At 38.6% G+C, this 14,553-nt stretch overlaps 1 protein-coding gene across 1 annotated transcript in view; it reads left to right on the forward strand.

Annotated features, from left to right (window-relative positions):
• The first annotated feature begins 606 nt into the window (after positions 1-606).
• The window catches only part of UBE3C (ubiquitin protein ligase E3C), an 80,318-nt gene continuing 66,371 nt past the window's right edge, over positions 607-14,553 (forward strand). Inside the window, exons 1-3 of the mRNA XM_074899925.1 lie at positions 607-826; positions 11,089-11,142; positions 13,865-13,939. Coding sequence (XP_074756026.1) covers positions 761-826; positions 11,089-11,142; positions 13,865-13,939 — 195 coding nt within the window. The 5' untranslated portion in view covers positions 607-760. The remainder of the gene's footprint in view (positions 827-11,088; positions 11,143-13,864; positions 13,940-14,553) is intronic.

Genomic DNA, 14,553 nt, shown 5'->3' on the forward strand with positions numbered 1-14,553 from the left:
CAGGACACCGGTCAGGCCTGTGAGAGGGCCGGCTCCCCCGCGCAGCGCGACAACCCTGTCGTTAGGCCCGGGCAGGGGTAAAGGCTCGGCGGGGCTGGCAGGGCGGCCGGCGGCGAGGGCGGCCGTGGCAGAGGGCGGCCGGCGGCGAGGGCGGCCGGGGCAGCGGGCGGCCGGGGCAGCGGGGGCCGCCGCCCGCCGCCGCTGCGGTGGGGCAGCAGGGGCCGAGGGGCGGCGCGCGCGGGCGGCGCGTCCCCGGCGGCTGCGGGCGGCGCGCGCGCCGCCGCGGCGGCCGACCGTCGGGATCGCGCCGGGGAGGCTGCGGGCGGCGGCCATCTTCTTTCCACAGCCGGCTGCTCCCCCAGTGCAAGTGAAGCAGCCCCGCCAGCCCCCTCCTCTGCTCCCTCCCTCCTCCTCCTCCTCCTCCTCCTCCTCCTCCTCCTCCTCCTCCTCCCTCCCACCACACTCAGCCGTCGCCGCCGGTCAGAAAGGGGGCGACCGGGGAAGCGAAGGCCGCGGGGCGGGGAAGGCAGGGGAGGGGGGGGGGAGCTGCCGTGAGGGGAGCAGCCCCGCGGGGGCGGGCGGCGGGGGCGGCGCGGGGCTCGCCGGCGGCGGGCGGGCGGGCCGCGGGGTGCCAGCCCGGGGGTTCGTGCCTCCCCGGGGCCGGCGGCGGCCCCTCCGCTCGCCCACTGCCGGCCGGCGCCCCCTCCGCGGGGTCAGCTCGGGGGGCCGGACCCCGCTCTAGATGGGATAAGCTGTAAACATGTTTAGCTTTGAAGGGGATTTCAAAACAAGGCCCAAGGTGTCTCTCGGAGGAGCGAGTAGGAAGGTAAGAAACGGCGTCTGTCTGTCTCCGCGTTTGTGTCCGTGTCGGTTTTCCTCGCCCCCCCGCCTGCCTTGCCTTCTTGTATTAGCCTTATTTTTACTGTTGGGCCTTCAAAAATGGGAGCACCGATGACTAAGGTTTAATTCAGGGGAAAAAATCCTCCCCTCATGACGATGTGTTTATCTCTGGTCTCCTTGGCTTTGTGTTGGCTTTTTTTTGGGGGTGTGTGTGTGTGGTTTTTTGTTTGTTTGTTTTTTTGTTTTTTTAATCAGGCCACACACACCCTCCCAGGCTTCCAGTGTAGTAAGAATTGTGGGAAGCGAGGAAATGTCTCCTTACTCGTCCCCCCTGCAAGCAATCCGGTTTGTTGTGGCTGGTAGCACCTCCCGAGCAGTTCGTCTCTAGGGCTCCCGGGGTGAAGGAGGGAAGGACTCGGAGACCTCTTGTCATTTCTCTCCAAAGGGAAGGTCATGCGTGGGCCCGCCTCGCCGGAGGGATGGGGGGGAAACAGCCTTACACAACTCGAGATCAATGCAAATTGCTGGGAGAGGCTTCATCCACGTGAGTGAGGGTTGCGGGGTCACCGGTTTAGCTTTTCAGTCAATTTGTCGTGTGCAGGGTGAGTAGCAGTTAATTGTCTGCTGTACCAGACAATTGAATCTCCTTGTATTTATTGATGGAAAAAAAAGCAGAACGGTTTATTTAGATCTTGCTGTTTGGACAGGGTAGTCAAATGTTTAGTCCAGCACTGAAGGGCATAGAACAAGCCAAGAGCGAGAGAAAGGACGAAGTGTTTTTAGAAGTGGCCTTTAGAAGTGTAAGGGTCACTTTAATTCCCTGCTAAAATACTGATTCCCCATGTTGTCATTGGACATGATTGTGTGGAAACTAATGAGTGTTTTCATTAATATTTTTGGATCTTAATGGGGCTAAAAATAAAGTCTTACGTTTTTGTTACTGTGCACTGTAAGCAAGTTCAGTTCTCAAACTTTTAAGGTTTGGCAGTACAATTAGGAAACTTGGATTAAAATACTGCACTATATGATATTAAGACCACCGTGAAGTTTGCATTTTGGTGTGTTGTCTTACATAATTTATTAAAGAGAATGTGTAACAGAACTGTATTTAAATAGTGCAGCTTTTCATCTGAATCATCTTCTGTTTATCTTAAGACATTTCTGCTCATTAGACTACATACAATGGCATTACATGAGTCAGAAATATCATAAAAATTCCTCAGCTGAAGTAGGAATTGACAGAGCATGCCCTGGTCCTCAGCTGTACACTTTAGGTACTTTGCAACTTTTGGCACTGACTTGCTAATAGTGTTAACTTGCAGGACATGTTTTCTTATACAGAAGTAAACAACTGTCATTGTAACATATCTTCTTCTACACCTACTGATTTCTTTGTGAAAATTCAGCAGAAGTCTATCTATTTTAATTATATGGGACAAATTTATCAATGTTCTACAGGTATCAATTTCCAAGGTCAAATATTAAAAGGTAAAGGAAGTGGAAACTGAAATTGATGCATAACCTTCGCTCTGTCCAAAACAGAGGTTGTATTTTGTGATCAGATTGATGCTGACTGGTCCCCAGATTTCATGACTTACATTGGTACCCTAAAGTGCTTGTGCTGTGTATCAACGCAAATCAGGTAGTCTCAGTTTTGTATGGACATCGTAGAATGCCCTTGAAATAGCTGCTTGTTTTCAGGAATTCTTTTTATAAGAATTTCAGGAATTCTTTTTATAAGAATTTCAGGAATTCTTTTTATAAGAATTTCAGGAATTCTTTTTATAAGAATTTCAGGAATTCTTTTTATAAGAATTTCAGGAATTCTTTTTATAAGAATTTCAGGAATTCTTTTTATAAGAATTACTTATAAATATGCTTTTTTTTTTAACCTGAACTTTTATGTAAACGTACTACAGCAGAGATTGGTGTGTCAAGTGTTCATGCTGGTTCCATGAGCTTTTCATTATCTCATGTCACAGGCTCCTTGTGATCATGTTTCTCATACCTATAGGCTTCAGTTTTACAGAAGGCTAAATTGTAAAATGCTTCCTTTCAGCTTTTTGTGCACATGGGAAAAAAACTTATTCTTTGTCAAGCCCCCTTGCCCTCCCAAATGTGTATGATTTTAGAGAGATCCAGTGTATAGTTCCAACCCGCACTTCTGTGATGCCCTGTTAACTGGATGCTTAGTACTGCCTGTTTTGATTTCTGTAGTGAAGTACAACACAACTCAGAAATACTGGTAGAATCTGTATACAGGCTGCTAAGAATAATTCTCTCCCCAATTTGGGGAAGTTTCCCAAACGTTGTTGCATCTGTATGGCTACATTAACAAAACCCTGTCAGGGTCTCCAGTTTGAGGAGCTGGTCAGTGCTGAAGTTGCCAGCAGAGTCTTCCTGATGTGGATACAACTACACCAAAATAAGTGATCAGCAAAGCTGACTATTAAAAGTGTGGTTTTGTGAATATAACTGAAGCTGCAAACAGTGACTGTGTTGGTCATGGGTCACATGTGCTGATACCCTGTCTGACATCGCCAGGTGTGCCTGGTGTTTCCTTAGGCCTCGTGGGGGCTTGATTTCAGTAAGCCTTGTCGGAATAGGCACAATGATAAAAATACAGCTGGGGACTTGTGGCATTGTGGCAGTTAGAAAGGTACCGAATCTAGTGTGCTTTCTCACCACTAACTTTTATGGCATTTTTGAATTATAAAAGCAGAGAGCTTCAGGTTTGTTTTTACGCTGTGTGCAACTTATGTTCACCTGCGTTATGATGGTCTGGATTGCAAGTGCTGTAGAGAGGCACTTCAACCAAACCTTTTTTGGCAAAAAAGTAGTCTTTAAGTATCACTTATTTTTGTAAAAATCTTGGTTCGCAAAATCACTGTTCTTGAAATCACTATCCCTGTGACTAGTTCTTCCAGAATATTATTGTAACATTTTAGTATTAGATTGTACATAAGTGTAAAAATATAGGTGGTATTATCAGTGTTTGGACTCTGTATCTGCTTTCAAAAATCTGCTGATTCATTTGGACTATTTGTGTTAGTTGTATATGTGTTTGAGGGTGTGGATACTGTGTTTTATTTACAGTGTGGTAGGTTGTTTTTTTTTTTCTTAAATTTTTGGGGTTGCTTATTGCCACCTTTAAAACATGATCCTCTGCTTTATGAGGCTCTTCAAAAGATATTTTCAGATTTGGTTTTACTTGTAACTGGCAAAACAGATTTTTTACTTCTGAAGTAAAATAGCTTCCAAAAATGAATACTGTTACTGTAGTTCAATATGGGAATGTCTTGAATTACTCATAGATTTTTTTATATAGGACAGGAATTGTTGCCAAAAAGGCTGTGGCTGCAGAAGTTCTGTGGTGTGTCCGACAGGAAAAAAGTGTGTCTGTAGAGTTGGTTGGGCGTGCAGTCCAGATTGAACTAACCCAACCGAACTGTGCAGTGGACCAAAACAGGTGGTCCTTCACCTGGGTGGTTCCCACCCCATCCTCATGTCCTGTATAGTGAACATATTTCTTCAAGGTGGAATGTCACCATTCCTTCTGGTGGCAGCTGGCAGGTTTCACTAATTTTCTCACGAAGTTGGACTCTTGTTGGCGTAGTGCAGAATCTGTTTAACCATGTCAGCTTGATTTGGTACAGTCAGGTCTGATGTTCCTTTATTAATTTCATAAATGTTAAGAAAAATATGGGGTACCAGTCCTTTAGTACATCCATGCAGGAGGATCCCCATGCCTGTGGCGAAATGTGCAAGGGACTCTGTACGTGATTTGTTTAGGTTATGAAATGCATTAATGATATCTTGTGAACCTTTAACAGGAAAAGTGGTTAAAAGGCTATTATTAAGTCATGTTTACAGTATCACCTGAGATAAGTAAATCCCAACTGTTTAATATATTGTTAAATTATAATACAGTATGAGATGGTTTTGAAAAGATCTTCCTTTTCAGGAATTGCAGATGAGTTAGCACTGTCATGAAAGTGAAACAGTTTCTTTTTGGCTTTTTGTTTTGTTTTCATTGAAGACAAATAGTGACAACTCCATCTGTGTTTTAAAAAGTTTCTGTAATTTCTTTTAAGATGGACATTTTGAATAATTAAAGATACACAATTTACAAAGTTTGTTTATATTTTTAGTAGTTACTGATATATTTTCTTGAATCTAGTGTTTAATGTTATGCTATTAATTTCTGTATATTTTCTTCCCGCTCTCAGCTGAAGTGCAGAGGTAGAACTGCAGAAGCACCTTGTTTGCTCTTTGTTGTCTGTATTCTACACATCAACTAACTTCTTGTGGAATAAAAATTAATGATTTAAAACAGTAGGCTGTAAAATTGCCAGTGTATGGAGAGATCTGCACAGGTTGGAATTGCTTATGGTGATAGATGTCTGTAGGATTCAAGCGACGGTGGAACAGATTTAAAAATAGTTTTGTTTCTCTCTTATTGGTTGATTGTGGAAAGTTGTTAATAATTTCAGAAAGGAAGAATTACTGTTTCATTGGAACTTATTTGATCCACTAGGTCACAATGGAAGTGAAAGGGTGCTAGGGATTTATAATACAGGATTTCTGGGTTACAATTACAAATTTATAATTAATTTTTGAAGTGTGGGAAAGAATTGCACTGCTTTGCTCCATAAGACCTTTGTCCCATAAGACACGTGGTGTGGATACTTATGCAAGTACATGCCTGATTCTGAGTCAGAACTGTGTTTTGTCCAGAACATTGAAATGTCAAAGCCTGAGTCTTCAGACACTCTTTAGACTTGAGATCTGTGGTGTGGAAATATGATGAGACCATCATGTCAAAAAATAATTACTGTTTGTCAGTAGGAAATTACATAATTAATGGATACTACGTTCTTGCGGATCTTTTCCCTCTTGGTGACATTTAAAATTCTCGTTTGAAAGGAAGCTATGAATGATGGAGTTGTAGTTAGCTGACAGCACTGATTACACTGTTATTTTTAGTTATGTGCTATTTTCTCAAATTTAAATAAAAAAATTCCACTTTTATATATATGTTTTTTTCCCAGCTTGTTTCTGAGAAAATGAAAAGTCATTCAACTATGAAGATGCGTACAATATACATCTTAAAAATTGTAATAGAGACAAACAGAGAGTAAATTTAAAAGCAACTTACTTGCGTTTCATTTGGCCTCTAGAGCCTCCAGTCAAGTTCTGGTTCCACTGTGCGTGGCTTTGTAGATACTGTGGAAAAAGTGGTTCCAGATACTCCCTACGTCCTACAGCAAAACTAGAGCTAAAATGCTGAGATGTTTTCTAGCAAGCACTGTGACATTGATTTCAGTGAAGTCAGGCTTTCCCTGGCTAAATGCCTCTTCCTGGGCATATTTTAAGTACTTTAAAATGCCTTCTTCTTGAAGACGGTCTTCACTACCTATAAACTTAATCATGGTGTAAATAATCAGAGATAGGAAGAGTCGCAAACTGTTTTAAAACAGAATTTTTCAAGCTGCTGAACATGTTTTTACTCAGGCTGGCTGAGCTGCATATCCAATGGAATTTAAATTGTCAGGGGTTCAGTTCAAGACTGAGTGTTTTAAAATGCTAATTTCTTTTAATATTCAGAACAAAGAATTGAAATAGAATTTATCTTGTCAAAATAATGTTGGGAACTAGAAACATTGTTGAGAATCACTTTGGAGGAGCATGTCTCCTAGTCTCCACCTTTGTTCTCTACAAATAAATGCTACAAAATCTTCCTTTTATTTGTTGGACTTAGTAAAAACTTGTGTTCAAAGAAATTTTATTCTATAAATTGCTTAGGTCACGTCATTTGCTTTGGGAGTTGTTACTGATTTTTATGTGGTTCAAGCTAAATTCAGCTGAAGTCATGTCCCTTATTTTAAGGAAAAAGATGCAAGTTCCTGGGTTTTGTAGATGAAAAGCAGTCAAGATTTTTATTTGTCCCTCAGACTTAAAAGATCAATTGCTTATTTGTTTTTCCTTGAAAATTTCCTTAAAGTCATGCCTTGTGCTTTGCATGATCTATTCTAATGTAAAATAGAAGAGCATTCTCAACTAAAGAAAGAAAAGAAACTCCTGTGGTTTACAAATAAGTCTCAAACATTTATTAATAATATGTATTTTTTTTGTCAATGCATTTTTGTATTTTGTTATTTTTAAAAAAATGTGCTCAGTATATAGACAGTACCTGAAAGTAGTTACTCAGTTTCACCTTTGCATCTAGCATATTTAGGTTTTAAATCTACTTGTGTGGAACTAAGCTTGATTAACATGACTGTCCATGTGTATTCAATTTTAGATTTTCAAATACTGAAAGTATTTGAAAAAAAAAAGAATTGTATATGTGTTTTTTTATGAATCTGAATTTTGAGCCAAGAAGGCTGAAAATTTATTATCGCTGTCCATGCAAAGTGTTAAAATGCAGGACAAAAAGAATCATAATTCATATATTTGTTTGTTATTCAGTCTTTGTCTAGAATATATAAAGGCTAGAAGTTGTGTAAACATACTTTTGCAAGAAAATGGTGTATTTCAGCAAAATCAGGACAAGAAAGCAGTTTTAACTGGATTTTTTTTTTTTTCATTATGTATTCAGTTGAAGTTTTTGAAGCACTGACATTGATATTGTTACACTGTCAGATGCGGCTGTTTTCTGGTCTGTTACAGCAGTGATGTGACTTTGAACTTTGCTGTGACGAATAATATGGTACATAGCAGTTTTATCCTGATGTATAAATTAACATTTCAAATATTCCTGAACATTTTTTAGACGGTAGTCATAAGCTTTCCTTTCTGTATACTGTCTTCCATCTGCTTCCTTGTTTTCATTTTTCTCCCTTCTGTCTTACTCTGAGTCATCATCCATAATGTCACATTGTGTTTTGCTGTCACATACTGTTTCTTTGCTTTCTTGTTTGTGTCATGCCTCATATATATATATATATATATATATATATATATATATGTATGTATGTAAGAAAACTTCTCAAATAGGCTCTTCATGGGCCTACAGCTTGGGTGCTAGAGCCTGAGGTTGGCTGTCTTCACCAGTATCTTGTGTGAGAGGAAGGAGCAGACAGGAAAGGGACTGCAAGTAACATAGTAAATGTTGCATGAAACACAGTGTATTCCCTGTTTTGCACTTTGGAGGTCAAGCTCCTGAAGAAAGAAGGCTACACTATAGAAAGTGTCTGGAATTTGATTCAGGAAATGCCTTTCTGCTCCTTTTCAGTTAGGGTTGAAGGCAGCAAGACAAGCTGATGCTTCATTCCTTCTAAAATGTCTCACTGCCTACCTTGATAGGTAGATTTGATACCTTGACATCTGCCTGTCTGGCAGGTGAAGAAGGAAGGTATCGTGGCCATCACAGAAGCAAGGCAAGGAAGATGGGGAGTAAGGATTGAGCTATGTGTGATCTTTGGAAGTTACTGTCAGATGATCTGGCACTGTGAGTAGTTCTGGCTATAGGTAGGCAGGAAGAGGTGGTGGAACAGCAGCAGTCATGTGACTGTATAGATGGGAGTTGTCAAATGTGCATAACATATTGTAACCCCATTGTCATTCACAACTAACCGCAGAGCCACAGCTACTAAGTTTAACTCTTTCTCACTGTGCTGTTTATTAAGAGGCAAGGCAGGGGGGATTTCAGAGATGACTCTGCAGTTTGCTGTCTTTTAAGAAATAATTTTGTTAGAATGCCCTTTGTAGATGAAGAAGATTATTTCATAGTTACTTTCATTTCTTTCCCACAGCAGGTTTTTTTTGTTGCATACGTACTGTTACATTTTAGTTTCTGAAGAGGCAGTGTATTCCAGTTGGGTTGAATAACTGAAGGAGATGTATTTTTCTTGCATTTAATTTAAATATATTCTTTAGTCATAGTTGTGATTCCATTCCTTTATGTTTCTGACCCGTGTGTGTCTTGTGAATAAGAACAGTAATATTATTTGACTCACAATAATTTTTTAAAGGTGGGATGTCCTTAGCTGAGTATTTTATTCTTTGTCTCAAGACAGTTCTATTGTATTTAATTATGCTTTAATAAGTTGGTGTTTATCTTTACAGATACTCAAAGCAAGTATGTGGCTGACTAAAACCAAGTTTTGTTATTTTTTAGAAGTGTATTGGTTTAAAGAATGCTTGCTTCAAAGAGACCCAATTCTGATCAATGCAAAGCTGATACACTAAGTGGGAATACACTGCCTGTTTGTATCTTTCCTCTCTCCAAATACTTAAAATTATTTGGTTGTGATAAGCCTTCTGGCTGCTTATTTTCCTTTATCTACTAACCACTTGCATTTACTGTGTTTGTATGTTTTTGTACCATTCTTCTTTCCACTCACATGTAACAATTTGTCTTCCCTTTTCTGTATGTTCTTTTGCTGCTTCTTTCAATCCCTTCTGAAGTGTAAGGACAAACTCAGCAACGTTGTTTCTAAGCAGATATATTCTCTGCGTTGTGCTGCCTGCAGAATGAAACTCTCCAAGTACATTGAAGAGATGTCACTGATCACTTTTAAATAGGAACATTTTACTAACTTCTTTATTGCATTAGGTATTAGCTGTTGAAAAAGAAATGATCTGTTAAAAGATGTCCTGAACCTTTAAGCCATCTGTGGGTTGTTTCTTAATTTAGAACATTTATTGCCTTTTTTGTGTGGGTGAGGTCAGAATCTCTTGCCTCAAGTTTACAAAGCAGACCTGGGGCCTTTCCCGTTGCTTGAGTGGAGATACATCGGTTTATGTATGGATTTTGGTATGATTTGTTTGTACTGTGTTTAACACATGGAAAAAACCCTGTCTTTAGAGGGCAATAGCTGTAGTTAGTGGTGTCTTTGGCCATAAATACTGTCTTTAGAGGAAAAGATGGTTAACCTTCTTGTGGGTTTTTTTCTTTATGCTTGCTCCAGTGAATGATCTGAAATACAAACCCAATTTTAAATTCCTTTTTTGCATCTATGTTTTTCTTTTTTCATTCTCTCTTGGTGGTCTGCGTTATTTTCCGTCCTAAAGAATCTAGGAGAATCACAGCCTTGCTTCCTCTGTATTGTCAAAAAAGAAATGCGGAAGATTTTTTTGTGTCTGCATATAGACATTGAAAATATTCCAACACAGTTGTTCTAGGTGTGGTTATTTTATAGACATTTGTTTGCCAACTTCAATTTTATTTTTATGTATTCAGATATAATAGATTTTCAGCTCAAGTGTGTGTTATTTCTTAACTTATCTAGACCAATAAGCAAGGGCATAGGGAGAAAAAAGGAAGTAGTAACATGTGTCATAGAGGAAAAAAAAAAGTTTCCTTAAATCTATTGTCTGTTTTAGACTGGATTTGGGAAGGTGCCGGGGTACTTTCAACTCTTACTGACTGCAATGGGAGCTGAATACTCTGCATCAAAAAGGAATTATTCTGTATATTTCCTTGGAAACTACACAGAACCATCCAGTGATAGATTCTTGAAAATAAAGCTTTGTTTATATCTGTGTGTACTGATTTAAGATTTTGGTTTAAAAGCTAATGCACAGGTTTTCTGTTGTAATGGTATTGTTCTTTAGAGGCCTCATGAATACTTTAGTATTTTCTTTTTCTGTATTGGAAAGATCACTGTCCTGAAAGTTTAGGTGTGTAGCCTTAATTTGGGTGAAGAGTTCAAAATTTTAAAGGAAAAATTCCTATTACTTGTTATATAAGTCTGTTTTGACATCTTTTCCAGATAAGTTTTGAGGAAAAAGGTAAGTAAATATAAGAGCTTAATGCTTTTTTGCAAATTAGACAAAAGCATCAGGCTTTGGAACAGTATGTGATTACTTTGAACATGCCACAACTGGCTGTATGACCCTGGGCCAATGGCTTAGGTATGCTCCAAGTAAGGAAAACACTCAATACACATTTGGTACTACCTGGTAGGATTGGGACCCTTTTATGTTTCAGCTTCCCCATTTATAAATATGTGATGTTTGTTATTGGGATGCTGAGAACACAAACCTGGACAGGGATCAGTACAGTTTGCTGCAATTTTCCTGTCCCTTTTCTTTTTACATGGCTGCCCTCTGTCACTGTGCTTTTGAGAGCTGCATTACATGTATTTGTAAGCATGAAGAATAATTAACACTTACTTTTCTTCAGTGTTTTACTATTACATATTATGAACAATCTCCAAAGTGGTCTAGATTAAATATCATGAACACATTGGAATCATGTTTGAATGAAAATATAATAGTATCTTTATTTGTGCCTTGTAGGAAGAAAAAGCTTCTCTCCTGCATCGTACTCAGGAAGAAAGGAGAAAACGAGAGGTAAAGTAGACTGTAAGCATTTGCATAAACGCAGGATTTTTCTTTGTAGTAACATTTACAGTCCAAAGTACTTCTGCTGCAATCATACTTAGTTCAGGAATGGCTTGTTTCAGTTTTCAAGTTCTGTATAGTTTTCCAATATACTGGAATTGACAGACTGTTTGACTGCTTTTAAGATGCTTCCTAGAAGTGATTTTTATCTCAAACGAAGGTAGTTAAGCATGCACTGGGTGAAAAGCAAATTTTTCCTTTTCTTTTGGTGTTCATTGGATCTAGTCCTTGTGGAGAAAAGATAGGTATCTGGCTAGTAAATTGCAATGTTTGCCTTGCCCATAATCTGTTATTGTGGATAGATCTCTGCAAACTATCTTCTGCTCCTGGTTCTGCTGTGGTTTCTTGGATGACCTTCAGTAATTCACTTCCTCAGTGTGTGCCTTGGTTCTGTGAAGGTAAAATCAGAACAGTGATACTTGAATGTATCCTAAAATGCCTCGAAACCACCTAATAATTGAGGAGTAATGAGAAGCTGTGGTGTGAGGCTTTAGGAAACCTTAATACTGGTTTGTAGTAGAAGCTTACTGACATGTATAATTCAGTCTGGAATAATGCAAAAGAGGAATAAGTATTGAGGGGAAAACCCGTCAATTTTAAAACATGGATATATGTGGCAATATGAAAACAAAATTTAGTAGTATGGAATGAAAATGAATATATTTTGTCATTTTTTTTCCCCTTTGAAAAAAATTTTGGTCTTAAAAATTATTTAAGAAGTGTAATTATATAGGTTTCATGCTGGTCAAAAAACCAGAGCTGTTTGGCCCTTAAAGATGTGTTTGACCCTTGCTAGATTAAATACAAGTTCTGCAGTGGCTCCTCTGTTTTTGAGGACAGTTACTGCTTTTTTTTTCTTTTCAACCTGGCTGTGTAATTATGGGCCAAATTTAAGCATGAAGTTACGAGGATTTCACCAGATACTTTGGAATGCTGTGTTAAGAGTCAAATTTATGATCAGTGAGTCCTTACCAACATAAGCAAAAAAATTGTTTTGTGCTTCATAACCTTTTTGCCATATTGTAATAACCCATTCATTTGCTTAATTCTGTCTGCTGCAAAGCTGGTGCAGAATCATATACTCATATCTGTGTATGTACACGCATACAGCGATTTTCAGTGGCATGTAGGGGATTCTCACAAAATGAATGACTCCTCTGAGAATAAAATCAGTTACAGCTTTTAAAAAAAATGCCTGTAGCAGAATCTTAGCAGTGACCTCAGACTTAAAACCTTTGCAGCTGTGGGTTACTAATTGACAATTATGTATTCTAGGATAAAACCTGTTATCTAGAGAAAAGGAGAACATACCTACTTTTTAGTTGAGCATTACATTATGAATATCAAGAGACAGTGCTTCTCTGCAATTGAAACTCTCTCCTGCTTGCCCCCACACTTTGCACTTTTACTGTTAGATACTTTGGAGAGAAAAAATACCCTTTGACATATCAAAATTTTGATTTTGGTCTGCACTCTAGAAGTAGTTAGAGTCTTTCAAGTATATACTTACTCAGAGAAAGTACTTTAGGAGCAGGGGTTTCCAAGAAAAACAAAATAGACATTGGATAGCAATTTCATCTGTGTTTCCCTGGTCAGTTCAGGTTAAATTCTTAAGTTGGATGTGTCTTTATGGGACAATAAAGTAGAAATTTTAAGATTCAGCTAGACATGGTGCTGGGCCATCTTGTCTAGACTGTGCTTTTGCCAAGAAAGGTTGGACCAGATGATCCTTGCGGTCTCTTCCAACCTGGTAGTCTATGATGAAATCTATAAAAAAATTCTCAAAGCTAGCTTCTCTGATTTTTTTTACTCCTGATCTTTGTACTTTCCCTTCCTCAACCACTGCTTTGTAGCTCTAGGTTAGTGAGCAGCTGTTTTATTTACTTCCCTCTTTCATCCAACTATATGGACATTATTAAAAACCTAATTACAGTAGCCACTTTCCCTAGATATTTATTGTGATGGAATGTGCTGGGGGTGTTGTCAGGGGACTCAGGAGTGCTCCTTCCATAGTACCTTAAGCAAGCTGGCTTTCAGTTCCTTGGAAAGGGAGCCATTGTAAAGGGATGATTTTAACTACTTTTTCTAGCTACTGAGGAAGACATCATAAAATGACTCACTTTATATGTCTGGCTTGAAGGAGGCAGCAAGAATTTGTATTAATTTCCATATTGTGCTCCTGGGCTTAAAGCGTTAAGCCTCATTTTCCTTTTGACAGTAGTATTCTCAAATACTTTTGTGTGTGTTTTCCCCATATCTAAGCTGCACCAGCCTCGTAATACTGATACATTATTTGAATGGAAGCAAATAAGCAGGTCTTCAGTGTTAGCTGATCTGTGCAGAAGGAGGAATGATGTAATTGAATTTGATGAATTCTTCAATGTCTAATGAAATACAAATGTGTTTATTTTGATTTCTGTAGTATTACATACCTGTTGAGTATTAAAGATTCTGTTTCAGTATTTTAATGCTAAATTTACCCTTAAAAACTTAAAAAATTTTCTCCCTGGTTTATGTGTATTGAATGCAAACCTTCAACACTTTATTTTACTAATGATTAGTGCTTAATTTTTGTTAAAAAAATTCCTTTTGAATACAAATATTTGATAAAATGGTAGAAATTAGCATCAGTTTCACAATGTTGATTTCAATTTTTTGGGTTTCTTTATAGGAAGAAAGGCGGAGGCTGAAAAATGCAATAATAATCCAGTCATTTGTAAGAGGGTACAGAGACAGGAAACATCAAGTAAGCATTTATTTATTTATTTGTTTATTTATAAAGATATAAACCATTTTTGCTGAAAGTGAGCCTTTCTAGCAGTACGTAATTCCACTGAAAAATCCTCACCTTTTGAGAGTATTGTATGTGCCCACAAAGTGGAAGTTCTTTTTCCCTCTTGAGATTTTCATTTAAACCTCAATATTTTAGTAGATGGACATTTATTCCACAAAGCATGTCTGTGACAGTGGACTTCAGTGGGATTACGCATTGGGTTTTTGAGTGACGCAGCAAATTAAACCAGTTAGGTATTAGCAGCTTTCACACACCAGTGGAGCTTTTTTTTTCCCTAATATGGTTAAGGTAGTAGTTTGAGTCAAAAAGATGTTCTTTTGAAGCTGCTGTTGAGTAGATTATTCTAAGAAAGAGATACATCTGTTTAAATTCAGTAGTATTTATTCAGTAAACTAGATGAAAATATTTGATGTGATATTCTTTACTTGAAAAGCAACAAATTTATTGCAATGTGTACTTTCTGACTTACAGAAGGCAGTTATGGCTTTAATTATGATGTATGTATGTTTTGATCTCTTTAAGAAATATGTACTGTATCCAGTTTACTGCTTTGGATGGGAAGCTGA

This window comes from Athene noctua, chromosome 2 (genome assembly GCF_965140245.1).
Source record: "Athene noctua chromosome 2, bAthNoc1.hap1.1, whole genome shotgun sequence".
Lineage (NCBI taxonomy): Eukaryota > Metazoa > Chordata > Aves > Strigiformes > Strigidae > Athene > Athene noctua.